Source organism: Camellia sinensis, chromosome 4, assembly GCF_055761805.1.
Source record: "Camellia sinensis isolate YWXY chromosome 4, ASM5576180v1, whole genome shotgun sequence".
NCBI lineage: Eukaryota > Viridiplantae > Streptophyta > Magnoliopsida > Ericales > Theaceae > Camellia > Camellia sinensis.
In genome coordinates, this window is record NC_138964.1 from 105,543,009 (window position 1) to 105,558,482 (window position 15,474).

At 35.2% G+C, this 15,474-nt stretch overlaps 1 protein-coding gene across 2 annotated transcripts; it reads right to left on the bottom strand.

Moving 5' to 3' along the window:
* Positions 1-186: 186 nt before the first annotated feature.
* LOC114294707 (homeobox-leucine zipper protein ATHB-15) lies at positions 187-14,482 on the bottom strand. 2 transcript variants are annotated; one of them, XM_028238855.2, is made up of 19 exons: positions 13,501-14,466; positions 13,154-13,313; positions 12,916-13,016; positions 12,710-12,800; positions 8,713-8,808; positions 8,506-8,619; positions 8,331-8,414; positions 8,054-8,209; positions 7,864-7,938; positions 7,660-7,766; positions 7,365-7,557; positions 6,096-6,122; positions 5,768-5,953; positions 5,550-5,630; positions 4,481-4,615; positions 4,041-4,366; positions 3,150-3,255; positions 1,944-2,093; positions 187-651 (listed from the first exon to the last, which is right to left on the bottom strand). In XM_028238855.2, exons 1-19 carry the CDS (start codon positions 13,707-13,709, stop codon positions 505-507), a joined length of 2,544 nt encoding a protein of 847 aa, XP_028094656.2. In that variant the 5' UTR covers positions 13,710-14,466; the 3' UTR covers positions 187-504. The 2 variants fall into 2 exon arrangements, with proteins under 2 accessions (XP_028094656.2, XP_028094657.2); XM_028238856.2 differs by lacking the exon at positions 6,096-6,122 and having other exon boundaries at positions 13,501-14,482.
* Between the last annotated feature and the right edge of the window lie 992 nt (positions 14,483-15,474).

A 15,474-nucleotide genomic window follows, 5' to 3' on the forward strand; every position in this document is an offset into this window, starting at 1 on the left:
ATCTCCCAACCAAACGCAATATAAGTAAACACATGATTGACACAAATAAAACATTACAGATAGATGAACAAAGGATCCCATGCCCAAGTTTGGGCCATTAAGTAGCAAAAAAAATCTCGAGACATAATCGAATATTTTAAAACACACAAAAAATAAATAAATAAATAAAATAAAATAATTTGAAAATAGCAAAAAAGAGCAAACCATTGTGTTCTATAAAGGTCGACCTTACTAAATATTTCTTCCAATATTACAGCCATTAATTAAAAAGTGCCAAGAGTGACTGAATTGGGTGTGTATAGATAGGTACAGCATTGCAACAAAAGCATGGAATCAGATTCAATGCACAAAGATTGCAAAAGGACGACCAACATGCAATGGGTCCCTATCAGTTCCCCCAGGTACCACACCAAAATGAGCAAGAAAAAAAACCTAAAACAAACACACAACACACACAGAAGGAAAGAGAGCAGTATTAAGAGTTGTACATCTTAGTCCTGACCATTAAACAAATGACCAATTCATGAACATGAAACACATGCAATGCACACTTTCTTCTTCATTCAACACTTTCCAAGCCACAGCTCTCTCGTAAGAAACTGGCCTTCCCATGCTTGACAAACATATGCCTCCTTGAAGACAAGCAAAACCCTTGACAAAAGAAAAAGGCCAAAACCATGTCAAAATCAACAAGCAATACTCCACGCTTTACAAATAAATCCCAATATCCAGCCTCTTGGAAGAGTTTCCAGCCAACCAACAAGAAACATCGGCTAATAATCATCATAAATCCCCAAATTTTTTATTTTATTTTATTTATTTATTTGCATTACTTAGTAGACTTGGAAGAAAGTAATATGATAATTCATTTGATTGCCAAAAAAAAAAAATTACATACAAGGGTTATAATGAAGAGAAAAAAAAATTGGGATTCTCATTTTGTGTTGTTTTGACTATTAGAAACTCAACAAAACCAATTAAACTTATTAGGTCAGTTGAGTAGGGAATCTTCGATTATCAGGTATCCCTTAATAGAATGAATGAAAAGAATGACTATATCAATTCATCAGGCTTTCAGCTTAGACACAAAGAGATTATTATCAAAAATACAAAAATATGAAAATTAACAAAAAAAAACCTATGAAGCAGTTTCAACAATATACTGCGAAACATGTTTTACGCGTCATTTCCAATTATTTGAGCAACGTTGAAATTTTCAAGACTAGCAATAAGCAAATGTCTCCTAAATCTAAAATCATATGTCTGGTATCGTCTTTGAAAATTATTTTGTATTCTTAAAAATAAAGAAAATGACAGCAACATAGTACATGTTTTGACCAAACTGTTTTCAAATACTGTATCTGATATTCTTAATAGCAAACCATTTCAGAAAACTGTTTTAAACTGTATTTTAACTTCCAAAAATTTAGGTTCATGAGAAATTAATTGTGATTTAAAAATTACTGTAATCAGAATATGAAAAGAAGAAGAAGAAGAAGATATGCAGACAATATCAAACAGGCAGATATGAAAGAAGGGGGGGGGGGGGGGGGGGGGGTGTCATCTTGATAGGTAAGACACACTTGTCCTACCAGCGATTAAAACTTAGACGCTACCCTCCTTTTGGGACAGGTGAAAGCTCTTTTGGGAGATTTAAGCTAGTCAGTGAATGTTATAATCACCTCATCTTATTATGTTTTTAATTCCTACAGTTTCGAAAATAACATGGCAAGAATTTTATGTCATCCTAGAATTTACCACAAATTTTCACAACAAATCATTCTTTATATAGAAACTTATGTAGATGTTTGTTGTTTTCAAATACTACTGAAGACAATGCAATTTTATCTCAGTACATAGCACATTGTACTTCACCTAGCCCTACTCCTTTCGACCTCAAATTTATTCTTCTTATTATTGCTTTATATGAGAAAATAGCAAACCTGTTGCATAATTTGTGGAAACTCGGAGGACAGAGTTTTTCTTCCATGATCATCGAGTATTTTTTCCAAAGTTATGTCTTGAAGGGCAACCAAGGTTGTCTCAAGCATGTCGAGGCCGGCCTGGTTTGCAAAGGTGAAAACGGGCAATGCCTGCATGAAAATTTCAAAAAGCATAATGAAAAGTTGTCTAATATTGTCACAATATCACTTTGTAACATTTCCTTTCCGATTCCTACAAGGTGTCTGAAACTAATCAAATCTTCTGTGCAAAATTTATTCATCTCCATGTTACAGTGGAATTGCGGTTCCATATGGAACAGAATACATATTCTACAACTCAAAATATATATCATATATACAATAATAAGTACAAAGTAAAGGAAAGAAACACACCATACTAAAAAAAGGGAATTTAAAACAAGAAATTATTCTAGGAAGACTGGTCTCATGAAAAAGAATGGCAGTTTTCGAGTATAGCTGGCAAAATTTTAGAAGTGGTATGCATAACAGTGGCATTCAAATTGCAGTAAACTTTTACTCTAATTTACTTGTATTAAACATCTATTTGAATTCAACGACTGTAGATTGCAACACTACCACTTAAAGGCAACTAACAAATGTTCAACTCATAGACAAACCATGTGCCCAAAGCATCTAATAAACTATGCAGTGGCCATGTGCAATCCAAGTGACATTTTCTCTGATATGACAAACTGTCATTGTTTGATGAGCCATGATGAAGGGGTGTCTCCTCCCACAGTGACTAACCCTACAATAGTAATATGGACCCTGTACATCAAGAATTCCTTGGAAGAAAACAAGTCAAACTTTTCAAATACCTCATTGACGGATTGTTACACCTTGAGGTTGTGGGTTTGAAACCAAAGGACGGCCACTTTTGTACAAATAATACCAAAGGTTAGGTTTGTACCCAATCTATGCCTCCCAGACCCCATCCAAGCATCCAATGGGAAGTAAACTAGGTGCACTTTTTTAATCATGAATACACTAAACTATGGTTTATTAAACCATGGTGAATACCAATCTCTCAGCTTTTTGGAATATCAATAACTTTAAAAAAATTTAATAACAAAATTAGCATGAACCTGCAACTAATAATCAAGCAATAATAGCAGAGGAAGACAACTCAAGAATCATAAATGAGAGAGAGAGAGAGAGAGAGAGAGATGAAAAAAAAAACACCACCTTTAACGAGCAGCACATAATAGCATCTGAGTGGTGCCAGAGTGTTTTAAGGGTGGACTCACTTCCTTCAATGCCAGACTTGAGTAGCTCTACTCCCAAGTAGCATCTGTCAAGAGAGAAAATACAAATATATGTCACAGGGAGCAGTAACAGCCGAAACTTTTATTTGAAGTTCCAAACAAGACCAAATGCTACACTTCCTTGCATGGGAATTAAAAAATTAGGTATTCTATCACTAACCAACAAAAAATTTAGAAAATTCTTCTTGATTTGACATATGACAAGAGTATGCAAAGTTCCCAAATTTTGCTTTCACTGGCTTTTCAACTGAGAACACTAATACAATGTAAAATAGACTACCATACTTCACTATATCTTGTTTTCAATTTTACAAAACATTTCATTACCCTAGTAAGGACGAAGGGCTATCAAAGTCATGCTCCACTGCAACTTGAAACCATTTGCTACTAGTACCACAATAAACCATACAAATGGAAACACTAACGTCACGAGAGCAATGTATGAAGAAGTTATTAGTTCTGCAAAAAAATCCAGATCTCTAATTGTTCTAAGCAATCTGAAGCAAAAAATAAATAAATAAATACATAAATCTTTTTAAATAGTCTGCCAACAAGCTGAATTTCACAAAAAAATTACGAAAATTTTGTGAAAATGAGAAACAATGTTGAGAGCAGTAAGGATGACATAAATTGGCAAATAATTCATAGGATTCCCATTTGCAATCTCTTTCATTGTCAAATCAAACACTAAATTCAAATCTAGCATATGAAGCCTGTGGGCCATGGCACCATGCAAATCAACAAAGGCAAAGCACCATATTGATCAAACTTTAGTGTTACAGGTCTAAAGAAAAGAACTTCTGTGACACACCTGTAACTGTGGCAGATCCATTGGGAAAGTGTATTTGCTTCAGGAGTACCCAATGGAAGCCGAAGACCACCATGGGAATTCGGATGAGATGGAGAGAGTGCTAACGCCACCCTCTGAACAGATGATATAATGCTACGGACGTACTGTCGGGCCATTGATGCTACATTTTCTTGCATGTGGCTTTCGAACACAAATTCAAATGCTATTGTCATCACAGATCTTGTACTTCCACTAATACCAGCACAATCATTAGATTCTTTATTTCCAGCTGGTCCAATCTCAAGAGCAGAAGCAAGATCAAGGGTGCGATTTGGACTAGAGGCTTCCTGCACAATGTCACAATTGATCGAATAAATGGTAGTCCAAAGAGGAAATGAAGGGGAGAACAATAAGAGAATGCCAACAGAATACAGTACCTAAAATGTAATATAGATGCTAACCTTTCCAGAATCAAGAGGAATGATGCGAAAACCAGAAGGCAAAAGAGGTGCATCATCAGCAAATGAGGCATCAATAGGAGCAAATATGAGTTCAGCACAGGTGCCAACAGCATTCTCATCCATGCCACTGCATAGCTGTCATAGAAGTATACAGAACATATGCTCAAGACTGAATAAATAATGAACACAATAAAAAATATCTTCATCAGTGGAATTCTATGAGAGTTTCAACTACTTAACATAACTACATCTGAAGGATGAAAATATCATCTTCAACAAAATTCAAGTAGTTATCTTACAAGTTTCTGTCACAGCCATAGAGAAGAAAGATAGGAAAGACTTTGCTAACTTATCTGGGAACAGAGTCGAGATACACACAAATCTGGCCCAAAAGACCGCCTTATTGAAAAATTCCAACAGGAAATCACCATAGCTGACAGGTTAGTTAGTCGTCACACCTTCAAGAATTAGCAAACCTTCCATTCTCTATGACCACCAGTCCTTACCACAACACTAATTGCAAAAATAAAAACAAAATCATCAGAGCTGGTGTTCTGGAGCTATCATGTTTCAGACTGACCTCAGCACACTGATGTTATTTTGTCGGCTCAGGCTTAAAGGAGTCCAGCTTGGTTGGCATGGTCCTGATAATCCTTTACTGTCTAGTGTCTGCTCATGATTCCAGATTTGATATATAACATCTGAATAGTTTACTATATCTCTGTTTGGGTGGATGTATGCATACATGCGTCCACATACAATATTCAACTATAAATGCCCAGGTGCATGCAGATGGTTTGTGTATGTCCATAATACCAAAAAAAAAAAAAAAAGAAGCCAAGTAAACATAAAAAAATTCGAAAGGAAAACTTAAGCTGAAAAAATGGAAACCTCTCGGTACAGAATTGAGCCAATAGATTTGATTTGCCCAATGGCCACTAAATCAGGCCCAGCAAGATTCATCACAAGCAGGCTATTGTCAGAAGAACTAATAAAAACAACTTTTTAAATGAGATCATTATTATTCATGTAGTAAATATAATACAAAATGTTAAGAAACAAGACTTACTTGCAAGAGAAACATGTCTCTAGGCATTATTGCATCTTCAGGATAATGGCCAACACCTTCCAACTTAATGACCTCCAATAACTAATAAGGACAAATAGAGAAGTATAATCAATGTCAACAATTGAAGAAAACTATTACAATTCAACAAGTCAATTTGAATTAAAAAAGATCAACCTTATATAGTGATTTCAGCAGTAAATCAAGAATAAATAACTTACCTCTTCATGCTCAATAGTATGAGCTAGTGGAAGAATTACTTGGCCCCCAAAACTTCCAGCTCGAGCCCTTGGTAAGATACAGGGACCAACTTTGACAGCTGCAGCTGAGTAAGCATCAATACTGCTGTCTGCCCATTCTGACCTGTGCTCCCGCAAGAACCTAAGAAGTATTGCAGGGGGCACATTCTGAAAGAAAGGACAATGCAGAGAAGAAAAAGAAATGTTAAACTTGAAATGAGAAGATGGACCCAAAGGACAAGTAGGAGTGTGAGAAAGCATGCATTAATAGACAACAGTATGACAATAATCTGAAATTTACTTCACTTACTAAGATGCTTCCATCATTAATTAAATCCTGAAAGTTATGTGGAAAAAAAAAAAAAAAAAAAGGAGCCACATAAAAATAAACATAATATTAGTAGATATTATACAAAAGGTGTGATAGCAGCGTGACAAAATTTTTGCACACTCAAGGGAAACCTAATAACAATCATTGGCATTATTGTGGAACAGATCAAGCAATTTAACCATTGCTTACAGCATACCACTCTGGATATGTCTGATCATTTCCTGAAAACCAAAGAATAAAGCAGTGCAGCAAAACTCCTATGCTGCAGAGACACAGAAACTAGTCACTTAAACATCCTGATGTACCTGCACTGTATGTTTGAAACTACGAGATGTACAAGGCACGTGCCAAAGATGAGATGGATAAAGTGGAACGTTGAAAAGAAAAAAATTCTGGGCTCTCTAGTGGTTGTATGGTATCAAACCATCTAGAGGCTCCTGATCATATAGACATGGGAATAGTTATAACCTATTTCCAGCAGTTGAACTTAACTTTAACTAGCAGGATTGCGTGCAAGTGTGTAGTGTTGGTGAGTCAGTGACACACAAGGTAGATATCAAGTCTAACCAAGCTAGTTCATTAGTTTAACCCCTTATTCATTTCTTTTTCCAGAAGGTATCATCTATATACTATTATATTTTTACTAATGCAAATTATTATTATTTTTGTTTAATGACTAGGAATCCCTCCAAGGCAGGGCCCTTTGGACCCACCCCTACAGGGTAAAACGTGGGATGTACGTCAATGCCCCCACAAGTGTACATTGGGCAAAGCCAAGGAGGTTCGAACTTCGGAGCCTAGTGTTTCTGGTACAAAATACACTACCAGTGCTGAATTTGTTCTGCACAATTCCTTGTTGGCTTTAAAGTTTAAACTACCTACCAACTTTTCTCTTTGGGTTGGTATCTCAAGGGGGCATGGGCAGTTTTACAACTGAATGGAAGCTAAATCAACTGATTGGTAAACTAATCAAACTCATAGTAATGAAAACAAACATCTATGCTGTGTTTGAGCTATGCACAGTTTGGCTGATTGACAAAGAGGCAGAATCAGCCTCATACAAGCTGAGCCCCAGCGTACACACCAAAAACAAAATCTGCATAACAAGTCAACAGCATTTGTCATCCTGGGATAATTTAACAATCTATGCATGAGAAACATAATCAACGAATGAAGTACTCCACAATTTTTTTAATAATGTTTTCCCATGGACTATTCAGATAAATAAAACACTTCCAGTATGCTAACCTGCAAAAGCATTGACGCTTTTGCACACAAGACTGCATTGCTGACGGCTGGAAATCCATTAGCAAAGGTCAGATTTAAGCCCATCAATTTGTCAGGTGAAGAGTTAACAAGGATGCTAACATCATCCATGCCATCATTTTCCATCATAGACCACCCCTCATCAGTAAAACCATTAAGAGCCTCATTGAAACCCCTGCCAGAGAAAATAAAAATAAAAATAAATATCTATCAGGCTCTGGACAGCAGAGAAAACTATCATATTCAATAGATGGTGGTAAAGGAGTAATATATCAACCTGCTCAACCTCTGGCTAAGTGCTCGTAGAGCTGCAGGCCTTCTGCTCCAGTTGGTGACATTAGACTGAGAAACCTCCTGAGCTATCTGCCTTAATTGGCGTAGAGCCTGTGAGAAATCAAGGAAAGTCATCAAGAAATCCACATATAAAATACCTTGCTTAAATTATTGACTACACATGATGGAAGCAGAATAACAGCTTTACCATCATTGTTGTCTTCTGAGCAAGCACAGTTGATGATTCATACAGTGGACGCAATACTTCAGGAACACTCCACGCCTTGTCAAAGATATTAGCATGCCAAAACTAATTATATTTCAAGGTATAATACACAATTTCAAACAATTAAGGGGAATAAAATAAAAGAATACACAAGGCATGGTAACTTTTTTACCTCCAAATTCATATGATCAACAATGTGGATGATTGAGCCACCCCCTTCACAAGATCTAATCAGATACCCACTAGGAAGCATTTCAGCTCTCACAAAATTCTGCACTGGTGGCATGCTTGGACCATTCTGTGTATTGCTAAGTGATCTTTCACATACCTGATCATTTCATTAGGACCAGTAGAAAACGTGACTGGGTTGGAGGTGCAAGGAGCAGACTAGGAAAACAGCTAGATGAACTGTGCAAAAATTGAATTAATAAATTTGAAGAACCATTTACCACAAGATTTCCATCATCCATAACAGAAGTATAGCGTAACAACCAGAAGTCACGAGCAGGTGCCAAAGTAGTTGGCGCATATAGCTATAGATATCAGCAACAATTCCAAAATCCATTAAGAAGTCATACCATAAATGCTCCACCATATAAAAAAGAACAAAATGACTAATACTACCTGCATGTAAAGTAGCTCAATGGTCCCACCATTAGTGGTAGGGATCACATTCAGCACATCCACAGCTCGGCAGTCGCGAAACCACGAAGGCCGATCCTTCAGGATTTCTGCAACCTGGAAGGAGCATAGCCAATTAACGCCTCCCATAAACTCAAGTCAACTTATACAAAACAAAAGAAGAGCGAGAAGGAAACTGAGGTATCTTACCCTTGTGGGCTCTAAACCGACCAGGCCACAAGCTCGTACTGCCACACCAGTGCAACCATGAGAAATAGCAACGATTCCAATAGAATCCGGACCAGGCTAAGCATATGAGAAAGAGAATAATTCAGGAAAGGATAGATTATTGACTAGCTTTTTAACAGAACAATTGGAATCAACCTTTTCAAAAATATAAATAAATACAAAAATCAATAAATGGAAATCAAATTTGTTTGTAACAACAGATCACTATTGGAAGCCTGGGAAAAGCCATGATACTGGAGAATGGCAAAAATGTTAACTTGTGTTTTGTGTTATATTTATGAGGCAGAATATAAAAAGCTCAAGGAAGGCTAAATTCAAAGAAGGGAGTTGATATTTTAGGGAATTTCAAGAGCTTTTGAAAGCTTCTTTATGGATTGTGTGATGCAATCAAACCCTAGGTGTGATGCCTAAGGGATTCTAGAAGTGATTCCTAGGCCTCTCTTCTCCTTTCTTTTTCTTTTTTGTTTCAATTTACTATTCTTGGATTACTATCCACAGTCCTCTAAAAAGTACATTTTTCAACCTCAAAACCCTATCCAATCTCACCTCCAAATCAACCCCAATCCCTTCCCCTACCTATTAGCCTTCAATTTAACCCTCTAAATCCTAAATCACTCGTTAAATAGTCTCTGTTTTCAAAATTCAGCACGGTCCTACATCAGTTTGCCATCAGAGCTTAAGGTTCCGCAATAATGTTTTCACATTGCAGGAGATCCTATACTAGTGAATTGACTTGGGAAGAGATAATATTTTAAAGAATTTGAAGAGCTTTTGAAGCTTTTTTGTGGATTGTGATGCAATCAAACCCTAGATGTGATGCTCATGAAATTTAGGTGCGATGTCTAGACCAATCTCCTTCCCTTCTTTCTCCTTCCTTCTTTCTTCTTCTTTTCTGTTTCACTTTACTATTCACGAGCTACTGTTCACAACTCCCGAACTGTTTTGATCTCTTTCACCCGGTTTATTAATCCTAAACGCAGTTCATTACATTCATTAATTGAAATCCTAAAATTCCTATTGATTTTCAGCTTTAAGCAACCATCAAAAACCACAGGAAGTCAGTTTTACAGTCCTTGCAACCCTGTCTTGAAGATGCTATTGAAACGGCTAATACAATTAGAATTTTTTGTAAAATTTAAGGAGAAATCTACTGTTTTGAAACTTCTGCAGAATACAAAGGCAGTCCACCAAGACCAGCCAACAAAAACTCCAAAAAAAGGATTAAAGTGCCACAAAACAGATGCTGAAAATTCACAGCAAGATGCGCCAAAGCCAGATGTTGTTCTTAGTGATCAAAACCCTACATAGTTGAGTTGCAAGACAAGGAATATGTTCAAAATCAGCTTAAAGAGAATGATTGGTAGATTATGAAGGATGAGAAGCCACCACTTGACACTCCATGTATTGAACTTGAAAAGGCAAAGGGTGAAATCAAAGAAAGTGTCATTCATTATGCTCAAGAGCAATGAATTTAAAAGAGCAATTGCTGGTCTAGGGCATATAATCCCTTTAGAGGCCATGACATTTCAATCCGAGGTCTCCAATGCCTTTGCTCCAATCATGATGTGTGAAGAGTCCAAAAGTGAAACAAAAGATGACCTTGTATTGGGAAAAGAGGTTAAAAAGCAAGAGATTGAGGTGGTGGTTGGGAATATCAAAGCAAACTTTACGAAAACTAATTTGGATCAATTCAAGGATGTGTTTTCTATGCCAATTGACTTTGTTATTCCAAAAAAATTTAGAGGCAAGATTGAAAAGATCAATCTTTCATTATTTTTGTTGCTATCTCCAATGAAGAAAAGGTGGCATCAACTTGAAGATTTTAATGTAAAACCATTGATGCAATTTCAAAACTTGCGGATTATTACACTCCAATACTTCAAAACTCGAGGTCGAGTTTTTTCTAACCAAGGGAGAATGATGCAGAATATAAAAAGCTCAAGGAAGGCTAATTCAAAGAAGGGAGTTGATATTTTAGAGAATTTCAAGAGCTTTTAAAGTTTCTTTATGGATTGTGTGATGCAATCACACTATACGTGTGATGCATAAAGGATTCTATGAGTGATTTCGAGGCCTATCTTGTTCTTCCTTTTTCTTTTTCTTTTTCTTTTTCTGTTTCAATTTACTATTTTCGGATTACTATTCACAGCCCCCTAAAAGTGCATTTTTCAACCTTAAAACCCTATCCAATCACCTCCAAATCAACCATAATCCCTTCCCCTACCTATTAGCCTTCAATTTAACCCTTTAAACCCTAAATTACTCATTGTTAAGGCCGTCAAATAACCTCTGTTTTCAAAATTCAGCTGTCCTACATCAATTTAGCATGACAATATCAGTTTTATTATTTTTAACCCTCCATCTCTCCGCTATTAAACCAAACCAAATCAAATCAAACTATGCTTTGTGCCTCTCTCAAGTGGGGTCAACTACATAAATCCTTTTTCACTATTTTGCTCTGTCAAAAGCAATATCAGTTAAATTAGATAACTTTATATCATTTTTTACCACTGCACCTCATGCCAATTTAAGTTTTCCCTTCCCCTTAACATTTACATTTGTGATGATCATATAAGTTTTTGTCGACATGAACAAGTCATCTTAATTTGTTCTCTCAACCTATCCTCAATTTGTGCTACTCCTACCATTTCACAAATATATTCATTTCTAATCCTTTTCTAGTTTTACCCACATCCATCTAAGCATTCTCATCTCAACTATACTCATTTTATGAACGGGTTATTTCTTAATTGCCTAATATTATGTCCTATAAAGGACTACTAACCTTATAATTGTTCTATAAAAAATTTCTTTCAATTTTGTTGATGTTGGTCGATCACATAAGGCTCGCTTAGGACTAAACATTTTAGCCAAAAATTCAAGAAACCATTATAAGTTGTCAAATCACTCTCTCTACTTTTTATGAAAATGCACACATTTTCATAAAAAATCAAAAAGTTAATAAAATAGTTTGTTCCCAAACGAGACCATAATATACCAAATGCACTTCCCCACTGAAGCCAACTTGTTTTGATTCTATGGATCATATCATATCTAATCTCACTATCCTTATTAATAATTTAACCTAGGTAATAAAAATGTTCACTATTTAGTATCTCCTAGTTTTCAATCTTCAATACACCATTATTTCTACTTTTAATATTACTAAAACCACATTCCATATATTCAATTCATATGGGATCTGACGGAGATTTTTACGAGTTGGTTGCCAATTTAACTAACACACAACCCTCCTCTTTGTCCATGCTTGGGACCAACTATGTAAAAAACTAAACACTAAGAATGACACAAACGTAGTTCCAATTGTCCAATATTAACTGGGAAAACAAACTACATAAAAATAAGGATAAATTACACTTTGTACCCCCACACTATATATCAAATCTCACTTTTTGTCTCCCATTTTTTAATTGTAACAATCAATCCCTTACACATTCAGATAATTTGCAATGTGACCATTCCATGTTGATGTTAAATTACCAAACAGGAATTGTCATCTGACCATCACATGAGCCATTTTTTAGGTCAAAAATGTAATTTTTTTTCTCTTTTCTATTTTTTCTATATTTTTCCACATTATTTTCTTTGTATAGTATTTTCTAAACCTATTAGGTAAGGACTGGGTTTGGAAAATACAATAAATAAATAAACATATTGTGAAAAATATAAATATAAAACAAGCAGAAAAGATGGGAAAAAATTGCCTCATGTGAGGATTACATGACAATTTCCATTAAGAATGTTAACATCAAACAAATAGAAGGGCCATATTGCAACTTGACCAAAAGAGTACGCAGTTGACTCTTACAATTGAAAAATGCGTGACAAAATGGGATTGATGTAAAGTAAGGAAGTACAGAGAGTAATTTATTAAAAAATAATGCACATAAATCAATAGAACCATGTACTATATATTATCTTGAAGTTGCAGCCATACCTTCATTCCAGGCATTTGGACCCACTCAACAGCAGTTCCAGTGGCCTTTGAAAGAAACTCTGTTAAAGTCTCTTCTGCAATGGACAAAAGCCTGGAAAAAATACAAAAGCATGAAAATCCACAAGTGACGCACAAACACACACAAGAAGGTTGGTCAAAAAGGCACAATGAAAAGAAAATGACCCAACAACCATATCCCCACTAACCCTGCAGGACTAGCATCCTTTGGCGGATGCTGAGGCGCCAAGTGTTGTTGACCACTCGTCACCACCGACTCACAACTTCCATCTTTAGTTACAAGTGTCGTCTGCAACAAAAACAACCCTTCTTTATGTCAACAAATCCCAATTATATTTGATTCAAATCAATGTTGCATTATATATGAAATTCAACTAATTTAAAGATTATGATTCACATAAATAATGAACAAGTATATATACTCACATTCTGAGTATGTTGGCGGAAGTAGCCATTTTCATACACCAGGTGTGACACTTGTTTCTGCAGCCTATCGTTCTCTTCCATCAAAAGCTTGTTCATAGCCGTCAGCTTCCTATTCACGGATTGAAGCCGCGAAGACTCTTTCCTCTGTTTCTCTCTGCATCTGCAGAAACGTAAAACAATCAAAGAAAATTTTTACTATTTTTAACATTACAAGGAATCAATGATTAATCATGTGTCACTGCATACAAAAACAAATGTAACATTAATTCAAATACATAATAATACAGAAGGCAATTCAATTAAGCCTACAATATGTGTTTATCAGTGAAGATAAACAGAAATTATACCTTCTGTTTTGAAACCAAACTTTGATTTGTCTGGGCTCAATGTTGGACAGAATAGGGCATTCTCTAATGAGCTGTTGGCGGCGATTTGAACTGGGTTTGGGGCATTCGTGATAAACCCTCTCAAGGGCTTCAACCTGCTCAGGTGTGTATCGAACATATTTCCCATTATCCATCACTCCCTTACCATCCTTGCAGGACATTGTGATCATTTCTTCAAACTCAAAAACACTTGTAATAATAAACCCACAAAATAGCACTAGTAAGTATAGCTTTAGAACAAATCTACACACTTAACAAGCACAACCCATCACTGTCTAAGTAATTTTTGAAGAGAATGTTTCTGAACCATGAGTGTGTAGAGGCCTAAAATCGATCAGATTGGTCACGAAAACTGAAATTTCAATGAAAAACGAGAAAATTGAAGCACGAAAGGCATTCGCATATACATATTCGCTTCGATTCCTCAGCAGAAACTCGAAATCAAAGCACAAATTTGGAATTCCCGATGCTGAATGAAGATTTATCGTAAGATCGGATCTCGAAGTCGAACGCTTTGAAACCAAATCAAAGGAAGAAAACAAACAGCGATCTGAAACATTGTGTGGGGTTTGAAATCAACAACCAAACATGGCATATATAGGAGGAGGAGGAGGAGAAGTACTAGTGAAATGAATATGAGATCTCAGAGGCGGCGATTTTCTGAGGTTGTGGATCTTGTGGAAATCGAGAGGAAAATGCATTGAATTTGGGTGGAAAAGGTCATTAAAAAGCAACAGGAAGCAAGAAGAAGAACCCTAATAATTCCGAGAGACAGCGGAAAGTTGAGTGCTTTTTTCTGTGCTTTGGAGGAGTTTTTGGTTTCATGTGCTCTGTTTATTTGCTGTGTTTTTCATTGGTTCGTCACTTTCGGCTTTCAGGCCTTCACTCTACTGTGCACAGCGAAACGGAAATTCTATAAGATATTTCAATACACATCTGTTTTGCATCAATAAAAAATAATAATAATAATAATAATATATTTCAATACACATCTGTTTTGCGACAATAATAATAATAATAATAATAATAATAATAAGTGTGTTTGGTTTTAATTTTTTAAATTTAATTTTTTTTAAAATCAAGTTTTTTTGTTTTTTGTGTTTTGTATTTTTTATTTTTAGTGAATATTTTTAAAATTTTAAGTATTTTTTTTACTTTTTTTAAATACATCTCACTTAGATGTATTTAAAAATTAAAATATTTGTGAAAAAATATTTTAAAAAATTAATAAATAAAAAAAATACGAAAAATATACTTAATTTTTGTATTTTTTATATTGAGTGAATTTTTTAAAGATTTTTTTCATGAAAATTATATTTTTTGAGTGTATTTATGTTAGGTGTGTCTAAAAATTTAAAAAAAAATAGATTTTTTTTTAAGGTCCTTGGTATTAAGATTTTATAACACAAAGTACATCAAATAATTTCATAATGTCCAAGGTCCCTCAAATCAAACCAAAGAAAATTCAATCTGGAGAAATTCTCTACTCCAAACTAGAGAAAATTCAATCTATACCAAAGAAATTCTCTGCTCCAAACTAGAGAAAATCCAATCCAAATTAGAGAAATTCTCTCCAAACTAGAGAAATTCTGAACTTCCCAAAGAATTTTCCTGGGTTCAAACTAAAGAAAATTGACATTTCTCTGAGTTCAAACTAAAAAAATCAGAGAAAATTGAACATCGCAGAGAAAATTAACAAAACCAAAGAAATTTAGCACAAATTTCTCACAGAGAAGCACTCAAGATCACAAGAAATGAACATTTTGGCCGCAAAATCTATATAATTTTACTCTGATCCAGAGATAACAGTCGCAGAAACTCACAAATTTTTGGTACCAATATCTCACTCTGAATAACCGCAAATAAAATTACTCGAATTGACTATTGCCTCCTCAACCAAATTACATCAATCAAATACATAAATACATGAATATG

Excerpts from the sequence above, each read along its gene's own strand:
- LOC114294707 (XM_028238855.2), bottom strand. The coding sequence starts at position 13,709 with ATGATCACAATGTCCTGCAAGGATGGTAAGGGAGTGATGGATAATGGG. Across the intron at positions 4,367-4,480 it reads TTCCTCTTGATTCTGGAAAG|GAAGCCTCTAGTCCAAATCG; the intron begins GTTAGCATCTAT and ends GACATTGTGCAG. Across the intron at positions 2,094-3,149 it reads TTATGTGCTGCTCGTTAAAG|GCATTGCCCGTTTTCACCTT; the intron begins GTGGTGTTTTTT and ends ATTTTCATGCAG.